The 16,492-nt window shown below is 42.3% G+C and overlaps 1 protein-coding gene across 1 annotated transcript in view; it reads right to left on the reverse strand.

Annotated features, from left to right (window-relative positions):
• Positions 1 to 16,492, reverse strand: part of VWA2 (von Willebrand factor A domain containing 2) — a 60,347-nt gene that overhangs the window by 17,549 nt on the left and 26,306 nt on the right. The window contains 3 exon segments of the mRNA XM_036829064.1: positions 2,180 to 2,208; positions 2,210 to 2,375; positions 13,541 to 13,650. Coding sequence (XP_036684959.1) covers positions 2,180 to 2,208; positions 2,210 to 2,375; positions 13,541 to 13,650 — 305 coding nt within the window.

The following is a 16,492-nucleotide window of genomic DNA, read 5'->3' on the forward strand; positions in this document are numbered from 1 at the left end:
GGACCTTCACCACAGATAGTTTGAGAAGTGCTACTCCAGCCAGCAGCCGGAGAAGAAAGCCCCAGAACAGGCCAGTATTTCCACCCATGGGAGATTCCATCCTCAGTGACAAACCTTTGGGCAAATACTACGTGCAAGGCACTCTATTCGGCCCTATGCGGGGATTAGGGTGGGCAGGGAGCCATGAAGTAACGCCCACTCTCCTCTCTCAAGGGGTTTATACTCCTTATACCTGAGGACACAGAAAGAGCCAGCCGTAAGGCAGCTTGTGTTTAATACCAACTTATTGGCCATGACGACACCAATGATGGTGGTGGTAGCTGTCATCATCGTCACCAGGACACAGCACAATCGGGGCAGCCCCATCGTACCTGCCACCTCAGTCCCCTTCTATCTTCTTCCTCTTTCTGCACTTGCTGGTCCACTCGGCACTCAGCTCCAGGTGATCTTATTTAGGCTTTAAATACCATCCTCAGTTTCAATCTCAATGCCTGTCCTTTCTCCTGTGCTCCAGACTCTCACATCCAGCTCTCTACTCAGCTTCTCTACTTAGATGGCTAATACGCATCTCAAACTTGACTTGTCTGAAACAGAATTCAATTTCCTTTCTTCCTTTCCCAGTCTTTCTCTTTTCAGTAAATAGCACCACCATTCACACTGGAGCTCAGGCCAAAATCTTTGATTCTTCTCTCACACACCCACATCGAATACACCAATCACTCCATTGCTCTGCCTTCCAAACACATCCTAAATCCAACCACGCCTCAGCGGGGTCACAGCTGCTTCCCTACTGCAAACCATCATTATCTTGCATGTGAGCTGCTCCAAAGGCCTCCTAACTAGATTCCCCACTGCCCCTATTATTGCTTCTCCCTCTGCCTCACCCACCAGTCTATTCTCTACCTTGCAGTCAGTGTGATTTTCTAAAAATGTAAGCCAATTCATGTAATTTTCCTGCTCAAACCCCCCCACCCCAAAGACTTCCCAGACTACTCATTACAAACTTTAGTCTCTACAATAACCCACAAAAGCTCTAGACCTAACTCCTGCCCACCTCTTCTACCTTATTTCTTATAATTCACTCCTCGCTTGCTGGGCTCCAGCCACTCCTGGCTGTCTCACTGTTTCTGTAACACACCGAGCTAGCTACTGCCTCAGGGCCTTTGCACTTTCCACCTGCCTGCCTTGCCTGCTCTTTTCCCTGTTATTTGGAAGGCTTGTTCCTCACTCAAGTTTCTGCTCAAAAACCAACTCTTCAAAGGAGACCTGCCAGACCCCCTATCTAAAATAGCTGCCCTATCTATTCCCATCACTCTGTAACCTCCTCCCTACTTTTTCTCCTTTGAATTTTATTTCCACCTGAAACTGTTACTTATTTATTCACTCACTTTTTTTTTTTTTTTTTTTTTTAAACCTAGTTCCTTTCCTAGAACGGAAGCTCCATCAGGGCAGGGACTTTGTATTGTTGTCTGTGCATCCTGAGAACTAGAATAGTGTCTGGCACGAGGAAGACAACCTATATTTATTGATTGAGAGAATAAATAATGTACAGTTGATCCTCTGTATCTGTGGGTTCCACATCCATGGATATGGGTGGCCAACTAAGGGACTTAAGCATCCATGGGTTTTGGTATCCACAGGGGTCCTAGAACCAACCCCCTGCAGATACCAAGGAACAACTATACTAAAATTAATAAAGAGATTTCTATGTATAGGCACAGTGCCCAGACCAGAGTCATTTCACTTGATACCCACGAATGACAGCAGCCCCATTGAGGTCGCCTCCATTTTCAGGGTTGAGGGCATTGAGGAACTGTGCCCCCCTCTCCTCTAGGAAGGCATATTCCTGCATCTGGCTCCTGACTCCTGTTTACCCCGAGGGACCCCTGACCCATGCTGTGCAGTTGGATGAGTTCATGAATTTCCACTTCTGCCCAGATAAATTGGAGTCAAGTTTCTGACACCTGAAATCAAGTGTTCAGACTAAATTAAAGACAATGCAAACTCTCAGACTTCCAAAGACCTGGCGGTCCCCTTATGCCAGCAACAATACAGCAAAGTGAGGAAAAAACGGATCCAGGAAGGATCAGGATGGTTCTCCCAGCTCCCCTCTCTTCCCATGGCTGTGACGTCCCCAGGCTGACCCAGAGGGCTGACCCCACGTGACCAAATCTCTTACCCTGGGAAGCAGACCCCCACAGCAAACACAGGTGACGCCCCTTTGCTTCAGCTGCTTGGCTGGCGGGGCCACATGCCCTTGGGACCTCCCGTCGGTGACAGTGATGAGGACCTGGGGCACAGAGGCATTTCTGCCCCCAGGGAATCCTTTACGCAGAAGGTATTTCAGAGCAAGGCCTGTCTCTGTACGTCCTCCTCTGAGCTCACCCAGAAGGAAAAAAACAAAGAAGAAAGAGTCAGCGGTCCAGAGGTGAAGTTGGAATGAGAGCCTGAAACGATGGCCACCTTCTTCCAGCAGAGGCTCAAAGGGACAATTCCAGCATGAGATACGCACTCTCTCACCATCTAAACCACAAGAATGATGAAGAGAAATGAACTTTTCCCCTGGACTTAACACTCCCCCTACACATCTCTGTTGTGTTATGTAACAATGACATTCTTTGTGTATGTGTTTGCTGTCTCTCCCCATGGTGTCTCCGGGGCACAATTCTCCTCATTTGTCTAACACCCACCTCCCATCTCCCCCTCCCCATACCATTCCCTTCTTGTTACAGCTCAACATCTCCTTGGGGTGAGAAAGCAGATAAATGAGCTTCATAAGAATTTATGAGCGTGAAGGACGGGGCTTTGATGCAAGGGTCTTTTGAGGCCTCTCATCAGAAGCTTTGATGCAAGGGTCCAAGATCACGCCTCTCTGTCCCACTTCCAAGTTCAGGGTTGGGCGCTGGAAGGCTGAACCGTTTGACTGCTTTCAGATTAGGGCAGGTTACGGTGGTCCCATCTCATCAGGATGCTAAGATTCTCTAAGCCTCACAGCCTAGTTATAGGGACTGTCGACTGAGCTTGGAATCCCAGCGCAGAATCCCTACTAAAGCTCGCCATAGGAGGCTCGTGCAAACGTCCTCAGAGGGGGGACTGCCAGCTCTGACTGTCAACTGGGCAGAAAATAATGACTCACTACAATAGATTTTGGGCAAAACCTTTCAGTGGATGGTAATAGATGAGGAATCCCCTGCTCAGAGACCAGTAATACTAACTTAATATTTACTGTGCACTTACCACATGCCAGGCACCACTGTGCTAAGTGTGTGTGTGTGTGTGTGTGTGTGTGTGTAAAGGTGCTTGGCTCATATAATTCTCACCACAGCTCTGAGACAGGGGAGTTCAGAGAAGAGAAGGGCCTTAGCTAAGGTGACACAGCTCATGGGTGGTGGAGGTAGGACTTGAACCCTCCACTTGCAGAGCCCAAGTTCTTAACCATCAGGCTACACAGCCTGCCTCTCCCCAGCTAGTGGAGGTCAGAACTGCAGTTGAAACCCAGTCCAGCTAATTCCAATGCCAATGGTCATTCCTCTGCAGACTTGGGCCTAATGGGCATGGAAAATGGGCGCCCATTCATTTATGTACTATCTAAGCAGAGACCACGCGGCCGGCAAAGCTTTAAAATATTTACTCTATGGCTCTTTGCTGAAAAGGTTTGCTGACCCCTACTCTATACTGTTCTAAATGGTTTCAAAACACTTTTCACCAAAAGCCAGGAGCTCCCTGTGCCTTCTCCCTGGCAGGGTTCCCCACAAGCCTCTGGCTGTGGCCCTGCATCCTTAGCTTCTCAGCCAGACTTCGCTTTCTCTCCTCAAAACACCCCCGCACCCCTTGCCCATCTAATCATCACTTCTTTCCATATGTATTCAAAGCTTCTGGACCAGGAAAAAAAGCACTTTTTCTCCACAACTCTGTTTTTGTTTCTCATACAGGTCTACCCTCGGTCCCTCCAGAGTTAACCTTTGTTTTCCCTCTTCAATCCAGATTTTCTGAGTGGGTCTGGGCCCCCCTCTTCATAGCTACCAGCCTGTGGCTAGAGAAAAATTAAATTTCAAGGCCATGAGGGCCCAGACTACAACTCCACGGACCTCTGGGGCATCCACCTTCCACATCGCTTAGCACACAAATGCCCGTGCCGGCCACCCTCTCCACCTCTGCATCTGACCTGCTGGCTTCTGACCGACTGAGCGCAGGGGAGATTCCTAACAGCATGTGAACCCCGGGAAATGAGAAGAAACCTGCTACCTCCACTTTTCTTATGCCATGGAGTGTTTCCCACAGAGTCTGTTCGGAGCTCAGCGTCTGGCTCCAGACAGGAAGGTCTGAGGCCAATCTAAGGTTTTTCTAATTTCTCTCCAACGGGACTAAACTAGGTAGAAAGTGAAGGTTCACAGATGAACTGTTGTTTATGATAGAAACGTGTGGAAAAGTGAAGGTTCACAGATGGACTGCTGTTTATGATAGAAACACGTGGACCGATTAAGAACAAGGGTGTAGATACTAGTCCTGTGAGATACTGGCCAGCTAACCTTGGCAACATTACTTGGCCTGAGACTCCTGTTAAACCTGCTAAAGTAGAAAAAGTAACAGTATTGTTTGAGGATTAAATACTGTATCCAGTGCCTGCTAGTACCTAGTAAGCACTCCATCAGTGGTCATTATAATAAACTACCTAGCAGCCTCTTCTAAGAAGTTTACCTTTTGAGTTAGTCTCAAATTCTAGTCAGCGTGAAAGTCCCTTAGGAGATTTACTAATGTGGATTTTCAGATTCCATCCTCCCAGAGTCCAAATTGGTGGGTGTGTGACCAGGCCTGAGAATCTATCAATACATTTTAAACCCGCCTCCCCTTTCCCACCCCCAGTGATTCTGATGCAGGTAATGCATGGAACAGACTTTGAAAAATAATTCATAAGAACACTCACTGTAGGTACAGGGATGTTGATTACAGGAGTTTTTGTTGTTGTTGGTTTCAGCAATGGACAAAAATCCTGGAATCAAGCTAAATGTGTCCTTTTACGGGTCTGATTTACTACATTGTAAGAGTTCAATTCATTGATTACATAACCATTAAAAAGGATCAACATGAAAAATAATGCAGCTTTATGCAAAAATACACACCAAATAATATTAAGTAAAAAAAAAAAAAGGGCAAAGTGCTTTGTAATTTTAACTATACTAAAAACTGTTTAAATGTTAATGCAGCTTGAAAGAGGCCAGAGTTGGCTATAAAAGGCTTTGTGCTAAAGAAAGGGGTGATTGCTATTTCTGCAGAGCTACTCAAACATGGTACAACTTTGATAAAGCTACAGATGGGGTCCAAAAAAAAAAAAAATTAAATCACAGAAAACTCAGAGTCATGTTATGTGAAATTAATCAGATGATGGAACAGACATGCACAGCTCCCTAGCCAGAGTTCTAGGCATTCGGAAGCCAACTGCTCGCCGTGTTTTATCTGATTTTAGGTTATCATGGGGTACAACACTGGAAGGTTTGATTGTACTATTTTTTAAACTTATTACAAAGTAGCAATAAGGTGACTGTCACAGTGTCTTCTTAGCCATTTCAAAACATGCTTTTAGGGGACTGCATTGATCTAGAAAGGCAAGTGTTCTGGGTTTTGGGGAGAGCTGTGCTCGTCAGTTGAGAATTTAAAACTCCACTGAAGAAAAAGGGTAAAGAGCCCTGGACAGGTCATCACTCCCATTTGGCCAACATTCCCCTGTTCTGATTAGTAAGAGTGTCTTAACGTTCAGTGTCCTCAATGACCCTGCAACCGTGGCCAAAAAACCAGTAACTGCCTCCTTTTCTTGTTTGTTGTCTTACAGCCGTCCTGGGATACACAAGTGCTAACCATTCTCATCCCCAAAAGGGTGGACCTTGTTCAGACACGTAAAGAGGCATCTCTCTCCACCCCCCAGTGTCCTCATCTGGTGCATCCTCAATGCATCTCCTCATGTCATCGGTTATGAATAACAGCCCTTAGTTACGACTTTCAACACAGCTGACAAGAGGCTCAACTAATTACTTAGGGGGTGGGGGTGGAAGAGGAGGTCGGGGAGAGGTGGGAAAGGACAGTTCCATGGGGCCTATTGGACGAGCAGTGCGACCCTGTGGTCCCGGCCAAGTCACCTGCTCCTTCTCAACCTCAGTATCCCTTCCATAAAATAAGGGGTTGGAAGAGGTACTGGGTGATCTCTACAAAGTACCTTTTGGTACCAAGTCCCTTAAATTGGCTTAGTTTTTCACAAGAGAGCAGGGCTGAGTCATTTGAGTCAAAGTCCCCCAAACGTTTCTGACTTTCAGTCCTAAATTTAAAACATTAGGTTACTTTTTCTTCTGCAAATGTTTGTGTGTATATAATGGGTACAAAAGTTTTTTTAACAATAAAATATTATATCAATAATGATATAATTCACATACCACAGAATTCACCATTTTAAAGTATAAATGTGGTTTTTAGTATAATTCAGAGTTGTACAACCATCACCACTACCTAAGTCCAAACTATTTTCATCACCCCAAAAAGAAGCTTTATACCTATTAGCAGTCATATCCTGCCTCCCCACATCCCCTGGAAATGACTAATCTACTTTCTGTCTCCACAGATTTGACTATTTTAGACAATTTCATATAATACGTGACCTTTTATGTCTGGCTTGTTTCACTTAGCATTTTAGCTAAGCATCTTGCCTCTTGGCCATTTTGATGTCCTCTTTGGAAAAATGTCTGCTTAGTTCTTCTGCCCATTTTTTAACCAGATTGTTGGGTTTTTTGTTATTGCTTGTATGAGTTCTTTATGTATTTTGGATAATAACACCTTACGTGATATATGGTTTGCAAAATTTTTCTCCAATTCTGTAGGCTGCCTTTTCATTTTGTTGTTTCTTTTGCTGTGCATAAGCTTTTGAGTTTTATGTAGTCCTATCTGTTCATTTTTGCTTTCATGAATAAATTACATTTTGTGTACCCATTCATCCACTGGATTTTTTGGCTATCATAAATAATACTGCTGTGAACATCACTGTACATGTTTTTGTGCAGGCATATGTCTTTGATTCTCTTGGAGTGGAATTCCTAGGACACGTGGTAGCTCTATGTTTAACATCTTGAGGAACTGCTGAACTGTTTTCCAAAGTTGCTGCACCACTTTACAATCCTACCAGCAGCGTATGAGGGCTCCAATTTCTCCACATCTCTGTCAACACTTGTTGTTGTCTGTCTTTCATTTTATCCCTCCTAGTGGGTGTGAAGTGGTATCTCATTATGGTTTTGATTTGCATTTCCTTAATGACTAATGATGTTGAGCATCTTTTCATGTGCTTATTGGCCATTTATATATCTTCTCTGGAGAAAAGTCTATTTACAAGGTTTCTTATTGATATGATGAAAATATTCTAAAATTAGATGATGGTAATAGTTGCATAACTCTGAAAATATACTAAAAACCACTGAACTGTACACATTAAAGGTGTGAACTTTATGGTATTTTAATTATATCTCAATAAAGCTGCTTTAAATAAATTAGTGTGTATAACACTCCTAGGCCAGGGGGCAGTGGGAAGAGACCTTTTAAAAGTGCCGATTCTAAGTATCACTGCCCAGAGTGATTTAGCAGGTCTGGAGACAGCCCAGGCACCTGCACTTTAACGTACTCCCTAGGCCATTCTGACTCAGACCATCTGACCAAAGACCTCACTTTGACAAGTACCGCTCAGTGTGTCTGGGCCCAAGATACAGAAGTGAGGAAGCCACTGTTCTCTACAGGAACCATTTGTGGAGGCCCCAAGGGTAGAAGGCTCCAAGGGAACATGGAAAGGTCAATGTACACTAATATCACTTTTAAAAAAGATATTAATGTGCTTTTTCCTTTGAACTTTCTTGTATTTGACTTGCCGCTCATCCTGCACCCAAGGTCAGAGGAAAGGGCTGGGATAAACAACCTAAGATAAAGTCACTGGGGATGGGGGCAGTAACAAGATGGCTGGGTAGAAGGACGTGAGCTCACCCCCTCTCACAAAAACACCAAAATTACAACTAACTGCTGAACAACCATCGACAAAAAACCGCTGGAACCTACCAAAAAAGATATCCAAAGACAAAGAAGAAGCCACAACAAGATGGTAGGAGGGGCACAACTGTGATAAAATCAAATCCCATACCCGCTGGGTGGGCAATCCACAAACTGGAAAATAATTACATCTCAGAGGTTCTCCTATAGGAGTGAAAGTTCTGAGCCCCACGTCAGGCTCCCCAGCCTGCAGGTCTGGCATCAGGAGGAGGAGCTCCCAGAGCATCTGGCTTTGAAGGCCAGCAGGGTTTGATCACAGGAGCTCCACAGGACTGGGGGTAACAGAAACTCCACTCTTGGAGGACACACACAAGGTCTCGTGCACACCAGGACCCAGGGGAAAAAGCAGTGACCTCATAAGAGCCTGGGCCAGACCTACCTGCTGGTATTGGAAGTGGGGGTAATTACCTTAAACATAAACAGATTAAATGCTCCAAACAAAAGACACAGACTGGCTGAAATGGATACAAAAACAAGACCCATGTATATGCTGTCTACAACAGACCCACTTAAGATCTAGGGATACATACAGGCTGAAAGTGAGTAAATGGAAAAAGGTATTCCACGCAAATGGAAATCAAAAGACAGATAGATTAGCAATACTCAGATCAGACAAAAGAGACTTTAAAATAAAGACTGTTACAAGAGATAAAGAAGAATACTACATAATGATCAAGGGATCAATCCAAGAAGAAGATATAACAATTGTAAATATATATGCACCCAACATAGGAGCACCTCAATATATAAGGCAAGTACTAACAGCCATAAATGGAGAAATCAACAGTAACACAATAATGGGGGGGGCTTTAACACACCACTTTCATCAATGGACGGATCATCCAGACACAAAATCAATAAGGAGACACAAGGCTTAAATGACACATTAGACCAGATGGACTGAACTGATATTTATAGAGCATCCTGTCCAAAAGCAGCAGAATACACATTCGTTTCAAGTGCACATGGAACATTCTCCAGGACTGATCACATGCTAGGCTACAAAGCAAACCTCGGTAAATTTAAGAAAACTGAAAGCATATCAAGCATCTTTTCCGACCACAACACTATGAGAATAGAAATAAACTACAAGAAAAAAACTGTAAAAAACACAAACACGTGGAGGTTAAACAATACGCTACTAAACAACCAATGGATCACTGAAGAGATCAAAGAGGAAATCCAAAAATACCTAGAGACAAATGAAAATGAAAATGTGATGATCCAAAACCTATGGGATGCAGCAAAAGCAGTTCTAAGAGGGAAGTTTATAGCAATACAATCTTACCTCAGGAAACAAGAAAAATCCCATTTAAACAACCTAACCTTACACCTAAAGCAGTTAGAGAAAGAAGAACAAACAAAACCCAAAGTAATTAGAAGGAAAGAAATCATCATAAAGATCAGAGCAGAAATAAATGAAATTGAGACAAAGAAAGTGATAGAAAAGATCAATGAAACTAAATGCTGGTTCTTTGAAAAGATAAGCAAAATTGATAAACCTTTAGCCAGACTCATCAAGAAAAAAAGGGAGCAGGCTCAAATCAATAAAATTAGAAATGAAGAAGTTACAACTGACACCAAAGAAATACAAAGGATCATAAGAGACTACTACAAGCAACTATATGCCAATAAAATGGACAACCTAGAAGAAATGGACAAATTTTAGAAAGACACAATCTCCCAAGACTGAACCATGAAGAAATAAAAAATATGAACAGACCAATCACAAGTAATGAAATTGAAACTGTGATTAAAAAACTCCCAAGAAACAAAAGTCCAGGACCAAATGGCTTCACAGGTGAATTCTATCAAACATTTAGAGAAGAGTTAACACCTATCCTTCTGAAACTCTTCCAAAAAACTGCAGAGGAAGGAACACTCCCAAACTCATTCTATGAGGCCACCATCACCTTGATACCAAAATCAGACAAAGATACCACAAAAAAAGAAACTTACAGGCCAATATCACTGATGAACACAGACACAAAAATCCTCAACAAAATACTAGCAAACCGAATCCAACAAAACACTAAAAGGATCATATACCATGATGCAAGGATCGTGGTATATCTCAGGGATCCAAGGTATATCCCAGGGATGCAAGGATTTTTCGATATCCGCAAATCAATCACTGTGATATACAACATTAACAAACTGAAGAATAAAAACTGTATGATCATCTCAATAGATGCAGAAAAAGCTTTTGCCAAAATTCAATACCCATTTATGATGAAAACTCTCCAGAAAGGGGGCACAGAGGGAACTTAACTCAACATAATAAAGGCCATATATGACAAAACTACAGCCAACATCATACTCATGGTGAAAATCTGAAAGCATTCCTCTAAGATCAGGAACAAGACAAGGATGTCCACTCTCGCCACTTTTATTCAACATAGTTTTGGAAGTCCGAGCCATGGCAATCAGAGAAGAAGAAGAAATAAAATGAATTCAAATTGGAAAAGAAATAAAACTGTCACCGTTTGCAGATGACATGATACTATACATAGAAAATCCTAAAAGAAAACTACTAGAGTGCATCAATGAATTCGGTAAAGTTGCAGGATACAAAATGAATACACAGAAATCTGTTGTATTTCTATAAACTAACAACAAAAGATCAGAAAGAGAAATTAAAGAAACAATCCCATTTATCATTGCATCAGAAAGAATAAAATACCTAGGTGAACCTACCTAAGGAGGCAAAAGACCTGTACTCCAAAAACTACATGACGCTGATGAAAGAAATCAAAGCTGACACAAACAGATGGAAATATATACTATGTTCTTGGATTGGAAGAATCGATATTGTCAAAATGACTATACTATCACAAGCATGCTACAGAATCAATGCAATCCCTATCAAATTACCAATGGCATTTTTCACAGAACTAGAACAAAAAAAAATTTAATTTGTATGGACCCCGAATAGCCAAAGCAATCTTGAGGAAGAAAGATGATGCTGGAGGAATCAGGCTCCCTGACTTCAGACTATACTACAAAGCTACAGTAATTAAAACACTGTGGTACCGGCACAAAAACAGAGATATCAATCAATGGAACAGGATAGAAAGCCCAGAAATAAACCTACGGTCAATTAATCTATGACAAAGGAGGCAAGACTATACAATGAAGAAAATACAGTCTCTTCAATAAATGGTGCTGGGAAAACTGGACAGCTACATGTAAAACAATGAAATTAGAACATTCTCTAACACCATACACAAAAATAAATTCAAAATGGATTACAGACCTAAATGTAAGACTGGATACTATAAAACTCTTAGAGGAAAACATAGGCAGAACACCCTTTGACATGAATCGCAGCAATATCTTTTTTGAGCCATCTCCTAGAGTAATGGAAATAAAAACAAAAATAAACAAATGGGACCTAATTAAACTCAAAAGCTTTTGTGCAGCAAAGGAAACCATAAACAAAACGAAAATACAGCCCACAGAATGAGAGAAAATATTTGCAAACGATGCAACCGACAAGGGATTAACCTTCAAAATTTACAAAAAGCTCATGCAGCTCAATATCAGAAAAGCAAACAACCCAATCAAAAAATGGACAGAAGACCTAAATAGACATTTCTCCAAAGAAGACATACAGATGGCCAACAGGCACAAGAAAAGATGTTCAATGTCGCCAGTTATTAGAGAAATGCAAATCAAAACTACAATGAGGTATCACCTCACACCAGTCAGAATGGCCATCATCAAAAAGTCTACAAACAATAAATGCTGGAGAGGGTGTGGAGAAAAGGGAACCCTCCAACACTGTTGGTGGGAATGTAAATTGGTACAGCCACTATGGAGAACAGTATGGAGGTTCCTTAAAAAAACTAAAAATAGAGCTACCATATGATCCAGCAATCCCACTCCTGGGCATATTTCCGGAGAAAACCATGGTTCGAAAAGATACATGCGCCCCAATGTTCATTGCAGTGCTGTTTACAATAGCCAAGGCATGGAAACAACCTAAATGTCCACTGACAGAGGAATGAATAAAGATGATGTAATATGTACAATGGAACGTTACTCTGCCATAAAAGAATGAAATAATGCCATCTGTAGCAACAGGGATGGACTTAGAGATTATCATACTAAGTGAAGTAAGTCAGACAAAAACAAATATATGATATCACTTATTTGGAAGTGGAAATGATGATACAAATAAACTTATGCATAAAACAGAAACAGACTCAGACGTGGAAAACAAACTTATGGTTACTAAAGGGGAAAGGTGGGGATAGGGATAAATTGGGAGTTTGGGATTGACATATACACACTACTATATTTAAAATAGATAACCAACAAGGACCTACTGTATAGCACTGGGAACTGTGATCAGTATTCTGTAATAACCTAAATGAGAAAAGAATCTAAAAAAGAATAGATATATGTATATGTATAACTGAATCACTTTTCTGTACAGCTGAAACTAACACAACATTGTAAATCAACTATGGTCCAATATAAAATAAAAATTTTAAGAAAAGTCACTGGGGGTCTCTGGGACCTGTAGGACACCCAGAGTTCCTGCTGTGTCCAGTGTGGGGATTCTGGCTTATTGAGAGCACTGGGGCCCTACAGAGGCCCGAGGCCAATTAAAGGACCTCAGAGCCTTTGCAAGCAGAGGTGACGGCTGTACATGGCGGGGACCATGGACTTGAGTGGAACTTCAGGTCCGCTAGGGCAAGAGGCAGCAGGGGGCAAAGAAGATCCAGAGATCAGAGTGGCAGGTGACAAATAAAGGCATTCCTCTGTGAGGGCTTATGAAGAACATTGTGTGTGTGTATGTACATGTATATACATGCATGTGTATAACACACGTTTATATCCATGTAGCTGTATATGTGTATGTATATAATACACATATATATTTATACATAAAATATATGTATACACATATATGTATGTGCATATACACACATCAGCTGACTTGTGAGTAAAATTATGACTCACTACATATATATATATTTATAGGATGTGTATGTGTATGAGCACACAAACAGAAATTCATCATTTTTAAAGTGCTCTCAGTAACAGAGGAGCACTTACTCCTTTTAGAGCACAGAAATGAGGCTCCAAGAAGCATGGTGAATTCTCCTGGTTGTGTGGTCACCAGGGACAGAACTGGGAGAACGACCCAGCGTTCTTCCCACCACCTCATGCTCTTAACCTGTCTCCACCTTCACTAGCCCTTTCTCCCAGCTGACAGCCACACAAAATAACAGCAAATCTTTTTTTTTTAACTTGCATTTAAGTTCCCACCTGGGACATTATCATGTAATAAGGGGCAGCTTTGAGAAGGGAATTCTTATCACCCGCTGCGCTCAGCTGGGCTTTTGGAAGCCGGGCCACAGCCTCTCTCTGTGAGGTCGAGAGCAGACCCAACCCTTCAAGGGCGATTCTGGGAGCAGCTAGCTTCATCCTAACCACGGCAGTATCTGATCGTACTTACTTGAAAACCATCCTCTTGATTCTTGCCTTCACTTCCTGTTGGGTTGAAAATGCATTCATGGGGAATTCCAGACGAGGGGCGGAACTGAACTGGGCCGCTCCCACCCTGACCTGCAGTGGGAGACAGAGTGCCCAGGGGCCGGAGAGCAGGGTCAAGTCACAAACATCCCTAAGAGGAAAGAAGGGATGAGAAAGGTTAACGACCCTGCCTCCTGCCCACTCACAAATACCAGCGCTGGTATTTCTCTCATCTCCTTAAAAGAAGGTTCCAAAGACTGAGAGGACAATCTGGAAGGAGACGGTCAAATCTGCCCGTGCTTCCACACTGACCACCACCAATTCGACCCCCATTCCGACAGCTGTCTGGGCGGAGCTGTGAGCTTTAGGGTCTCTGCTCACACTTACTGCCTCCCAGGTGTAAGCACTGTTTTAAGCCTTCTCAACTCTTTATTACATGTAATCCACAGAGGTGCTATTCCTGCCCACATTACTGTTGGAGAAACTAAAATACAGAGGATACAGGTCTGGCCCAGGGCTAGTAAGAAAGGAGCGCGGCCTTTGGACTTGGTGCCTGTGATCTTCACTAAGCCTGTTATGCCGATCACCTTCTCAGCAGCCAGCACAGGACTTCAGCTAAACCCCCAACCAGGTGTGTCACAGAAGCTGTCCGCAGCCAGCACACACCCATCCTTGGTTGGGGGGCCCGCTCTTCCAGGCCCCCTCCTGCCAAGCTAGGGAAAGGCCAGATCTCTAGGCCAGAGTCAGACTGGGGGCGAGCAGCTCCCTAACCGGAGACGGGCACTATTGGAGCTGAAGTTCCTCTGTAGCGGAGGTTGTGAGAGCCCCTGGCGATTCCTGATTTTGCATCCTCATTCAGAAGGCCATAGGAGAAAATCCAATGCCTTGCAAAACCGGAGAAGGGAAACTGAGTAAAGTCATTCCCTGGATCCTTAAGATTAGTGTGTGTCAAGCAGAGAAGGGTTTAAACATTTAAGCTTCCTCTTGAGGGCCTAACCCCTGCATCTAGTCATTGGCTCTCTAAACTCCTGGAGAAACTACATTCTCAGTTACTATTCTCACAATTAACCCCGATTCTGGCCAAGATTGCAAATGGGCCAAGTGATTCATATTTAAACAACGACGCTGATGTTTTCTTGCTCTGTGAGTTCCTTCACTGCTGACCCTTAACAGGCCTGGCCCTTGGGAGCCGATCAAAGCACTTGGCCACACCAGGCCGGCTGCACCTGCTCCCAGGGAGCACAGCCCATTGGACTTTCCTCCCACAGGAAGTTCTGAGGAGGAGCTGTTGGGAATCTTAAGTAGGAAGAAATTTAAGTCTTGGGTGGGCATGTGAGGGAGAGGGACACCGGAAAGCAGAGTAGTAGAGAACCTCAGGAAGGAGTTTCTGAAAAGCGACCCGTTTAATATGTCCCTTGAATTTAGCATGTGATAAAGGGAGCATCTCAAACCATTGGGAAAAGATGGTACAGTCAGTAAGTGATACTGGGACAACTGGAGAGCCATCTGCAAGGATAAATTGCAAATTCAAGATTTAAATGTCAAAAATGTAACCATAAAAGTTCTAGAAAACTTGGGAGAATTCCTTTGTGACTTCAAAGTAGAAAAGACTTGCAATCCAGAAGTCGTAAAGGAAAACTGATAAATCTGACTACATGAAGAAAACTTCTACAGGGCAAAACATATCATAACACAACCTAAAAATGAAGACAAAATGAAAAGTTATTTGCAACTCACGTCAGAGACAAAGGGTTAGTTTCTCCAATATATAAAGAGTATCTAGGAATTGATATGTGTAAAGACCAACAATCCAACAGAAAAATGGGCCAAGGGTATGAACAGAGATCACAGAACAGGAAATACAAAATGGTTCTTTAATAAGAAAAGATGCTTGATTGTGTTGCACTGAGATGTAGCAAAAAGCCAGATACAACGTTTGCAGGGAGAAATCAGTATTCTCAAACATTGCTGTAAGAACATAAATGTTATGGCATCCATAGAGAGCAATTTGTCAATATTTATTGAAAATTACTAATGCATGGGGCTATCGGCAATTTATCCTACAGCTATATACTTCTACATGTGTGAAATGACATATTTATAAGCTTACAATATATTTGTAATAGTGGATGTCCATCAATAGGGGCTGGTTAACTAAACCTTGGTAAATCCTTACAATGGAACATTAATCAGCTATAAAAAATGATATAGTGTATATGCCTATATTAAGACCTATATTACCTACTGCCTAGATATGGAAAGACTTCCAAGATAATGTGGAGAGAAAAAGGCAAGGGATAAAACAGTGTGTATAGCATGCTACCCTTTGTGTTAAAAGGGAAAAAATTAGAATATATATTCATATTGCTTATATTTGCATGAAGCGATTCTGTAAGGATGCTCAAGACAGCAGGGGGCTGGGCAAATAGAAAATGTGTGACTGGGAGGGATATTTTTCATTGAATGTCTTTTTTTTTGAACCATGTGAATGAATGAATTCATTTTAAAAACTCCCTTGAGACCAACAGCTGGGTGTATTTACTTAAATTAAACAGGAAGGAGCCAACTTCAAAACAAAACAAGATGGAAACAGCTTGAGTCAGTAGTCAAGGCATTTAATTTAATTGGTGGTTTGGGAGCAAAATAGTTACCTTTTATCTTCAGTTTACTGTATGCTCAGAAGCAAGCCCGCCCAGATTTCTCACCACACTGTAATCACTCTGCTGCAATCATTATATTAGAGCCAGGAAGTGAACTTCTCAGCTTAAGGGTTGAGAGGAAGACTTTTTAAACACCTTAAATCCACCTCAAAACAGAGCCTCCATAAAAAGCTTTAATTTATAGCTGCTTAAAAATTTCTTCCTGGAAAGTAAAATTAGGTGCAAATCAAATCCCTTGTACATGGAGATAAGACGATGACACCAAAATGCAGCAG

The sequence above is a fragment of the Balaenoptera musculus genome, chromosome 16 (assembly GCF_009873245.2).
Source record: "Balaenoptera musculus isolate JJ_BM4_2016_0621 chromosome 16, mBalMus1.pri.v3, whole genome shotgun sequence".
NCBI lineage: Eukaryota > Metazoa > Chordata > Mammalia > Artiodactyla > Balaenopteridae > Balaenoptera > Balaenoptera musculus.